This window comes from Pleuronectes platessa, chromosome 1 (genome assembly GCF_947347685.1).
Source record: "Pleuronectes platessa chromosome 1, fPlePla1.1, whole genome shotgun sequence".
NCBI classification, from domain to species: Eukaryota; Metazoa; Chordata; class Actinopteri; order Pleuronectiformes; family Pleuronectidae; genus Pleuronectes; species Pleuronectes platessa.
The window spans coordinates 29262307-29266096 of record NC_070626.1 but is presented as its reverse complement, the minus strand read 5'-3'; the positions used below and the strand labels follow the sequence as shown (position 1 = coordinate 29266096).

Sequence of the window (3790 nt, the reverse complement as noted above, 5' to 3'; positions counted from 1 at the left end):
GTATAGCTTTGCCTAGGACAGTTTATCCCCGGGGTATACTATGGCCTGGGCCAAAGTATACCCCGGTTTAATCTTGGCGGGGTTAGTTTGGCCTGTTACACCGGGATGGGTTTATGTTCTGGATAGAGGGAGGAGGGGGATTTAGACCTCGAAATCACAACATCCAGGAAGTTGTTTCATAAAACATTTTCGGGGGGATTTTGCAGAAAAACAACAGAATAGATTTCAACAAAATTTGGTGGGAGGATAGAATTTGGACCAAGAAAGAACTCATTCAAACAGATCAAGGTACTTTTATCTTAAATATAGTAAAAAAAACATATATATATTTATTTAGCTTTGTATTGAATAACTCATGGGTCTTGATGGAACAGCCTGCTGAGTTGGGCCTAGTTCAAGTTTTATGAAGTCGTTTTTCTGTCAATCTCCAAATCAATGAAACTTTAAACTGTTTCCATTCTACTCAAGTCTCTATCAAGCAAACTGCAAGTCAAGACGTCTTTATGGCTTTTAGTTATATTGGCTACACTATATATATATATATATATATATATATATATATATATATATAATATATATATATATATATATAATGGCTAGTTTAGTTTTGGTTTATTCTTACAGGATTTTTTTTGCATCTTATGGGACTCAGTTTAATTATCAAGGTTGGTTTGATGATTCTTGGCCTGCAGCTAATGTGCAAGTGTCTTTTATAATATATCCCAACATGCATCATTTCCCACATACGTGTTTTCCACATTCCTACGAGTATCATGGATCTTATATCTCTACATATCGTTCAGATCTAACTCAGCTTGGATGACCCGATTAGAATTTAATGGTCAAAGTCAGGGTGACCTCACAAAAAAATTGTCTCCATCTTTTCAAAGTTAATCAGACATTAGCACGAAGTGTGTCGTAATGTTTTGGTGCCCATCTCAGGCGGACGATTTCTATGTCGCTCCTGTCACTAATACTATAGTCCCAGCAATACTCGGGGGGGAGCAGCTTGCTTGGTTTGTTCAGCCAGTAGTACTTGTTGAGGTGACTCTCATCGTGCCACAGAGCCTCCACGTCATTTATTTTGTCCTCCATGATGCTCAGGTAGCAGGCGTCTGTCAGATTCTTCACGTTTGCACACAATCCTCCAAAGATGGCAGCATGGTAGTAGAAATCTCCAGCTTCCATGAAGGCTGTGGATTTATTGTTTCTGTCATAGGTGAACCTGTCCTTTGTAAGTTTGTAATAATGCGCATGGAGCAAAGCCACAGAGTCTCCCAGAGCCTCTGAGCCGAACCTCGCTTCAAACACTTGATCCACATCGAAGCAGAAGATGTGGCTGAAGCTGGAAGCGATCTCCGAATCTATGAGATTCGATATCATACTCATGCGCATCATAGAGATGTCCTGCCATCTGGTGTACATTTTCACCTTGATAACCTTGAGCTGTCGTTGAGGGCCGAGCTCGATTTGCGGTACCTTCTCTGGTGAATCGGTAAACACGTAGTACGTCACTGGTAACCCCGGCATAAAGTGCTTTTCTGCCGAGGTCAGGAAATCCTTGCAGTAGGCATCCAGGTACCTGAGCAAGAGACAACAAAACAGACATTCACTGTGCCATAGTCCAACTGATCATTTGCACTTTGTTCAGTTGGAGTCAGGTAGTGTTTCTAAATCATCACGCAGTCTCAGCAGTGACAATATTTATGGGTTAAACAAACCTTCCCACAGCAAACACAGTGAGAGCCACGGAGGACCGGAGTTGAACATGCAGCTTATCATAAGCATTCGCGTCAAATATCCCATTCCACATGATCGGGCCATTCCAGGTGGTGATTGTTGCAACCTGCCGTCTGGCCCTGGAATTAGACAAGATGAAAACAAAGTTGACCACGAAGATGAACAGATTCATTTGAAGCCTCAGTCTCGAAACTCAATGTTCAAGATTTATTACAAATGGATGGATTTACAACCAGTCCTAACAACAAGATGTGCGACGGAGCGAAACGTCTGGAAGATCTTTATCTGTAGTTTCTTTTTGCAGATAATGTACCTTCCGTTCTTCCAGTTAAGACGGATGGAAATCAGGGAAGACCAAGGATCCACCAAGCTGAGAGCCCACTTGACATGAAGTTGCCTCAAACCGGTTCTGTACCCTTCTTCTCACAAAATCTAACGGACAATATCACATCAAAATAGCAAACCACGGTTTTTGGTAAAGAGGAGTTTAATTTATAGGAATTGACTGTCATCCATTCTGCTATTGCATTAAATGAAATTGTAGGGTATATGAGATAATGTTGAATTTCATTTAAAATAAGAATGCACGGACTGATGCTAAGCGTAGACTGTAAATATGAGAAAACACAGCACTGTAGTGTGTTTGTGGACTGAAGTGGCATCTGATCTGGATGGTGGATCATGATCCAGATCTATGATGCAGCTGGACTGCTTGACATAGCGTGTTGAGGTTGTCCTTCAAGATGTTTACCCTCATCAATGCTGCTAAAAACTTTAATCTGGATGATGTTTTCCTACACCTGACATCTATTGCACTTCTGTCCGTCCTGGGAGAGGGATCCCTCACATGTGGCTCTCTCTGTTAAAAGGGTTTTTAGTAGTTTTTCCTTACTCTTGCTGAGGGTTAAGGACAGAGGATGTCACACTCATGTTAAAACCATATGAGACGAATTGTGATTTGTGAATATGGGCTATACAAATAAAAATTGATTGATTGGTTGTTTTAGTATGTGGACAGCACCAAACTGTATATCGAATTTACAGTATGAAAACGGTAAATCCCTGTCAACCCTGCAGCCAGCAGTTAACTGTGCAATTAAGAAAATACAGCAATGCCCTGTAGTTCAGTTGATTTCGTTTTTACAGTAACACACTGCAAAGTTGATAACTGTATGAGTACTGTAAAATGTTAATGTTAATATACATGACAAGTTTTTACAGTGCAAGTGTCAGATCTCTTACCCAAAGTTAAGCTCGCCATCTATGTTCCTCCTCTCTTTTCTCTCTCTGGGCACCGCCGTTTTTTTTTCATAGATATCAAATCGAAAGAATCTTAAAAAAAAAAAGTCGTCATGACAGAGAAGTAAATTGAGGTGATTCTGGCAGTGACATGTCATCATCTCCCACAGAGAGTTCTGCAGCTGTTCATGAAGAGCGTGACGTGTTTTCACCTGCTGTATAAAAAGGGGAAGCTTAGCAGCAACATCAGAAAAAAGAGGCCGAGCCCCCATCTCTTCACGGTATTATGGAGCCGACTGCAATGATAGAAAAGCATGAAATGAACAAGTTGAACTTGGATAATATATAGTTACAAAATATGTCACTTCATATCTTCACAGCCTTTCACGTGAGATGTGTGTTAAACAGACATTAAGCCGATTGAGCATTTATTCCATATCCTTGATATCAAGTTTCAGTCCCCTCCACTAGTTCGGTCATTGTCAGCACTAGTTGGACATTTGGTCGCACTGGTTCGGCATTTTACTGAACTAGTTGAACCAAAAATCTTACTAGTCACTCTTTTTCAGCAACTAGTGGCACTGTTGTTCAACGTGTTTATTCTGTTTGGATAGTAAGCAAGGAGCTGCAGTTCACCGCAGTGAAACCTCACCAGGCTTTATAGGGTTAATATTTTGCTGGCTGGAGCTCTTGCTGGAGAGCCAATAGGAAGCTTCAATTTGAATCCCCTCATTAGCATGTGTGTCCAGAAGTGCCACTAGTAAGCTAGTCATTTTGGCTGCCACTAGCTTACTAGTAAGCCCTTTCAGCC

The 3790-nt window shown here is 40.9% G+C and overlaps 1 protein-coding gene across 1 annotated transcript; it reads right to left on the bottom strand.

The window, feature by feature from the left end:
* Positions 1 to 619: 619 nt before the first annotated feature.
* On the bottom strand, positions 620 to 1912 carry LOC128455152 (N-acetyllactosaminide alpha-1,3-galactosyltransferase). The gene is made up of 2 exons (XM_053439134.1): positions 1722 to 1912; positions 620 to 1582 (listed from the first exon to the last, which is right to left on the bottom strand). Exons 1-2 carry the CDS (start codon positions 1910 to 1912, stop codon positions 895 to 897), a joined length of 879 nt encoding a protein of 292 aa, XP_053295109.1. The 3' UTR covers positions 620 to 894.
* Positions 1913 to 3790: the final 1878 nt, after the last annotated feature.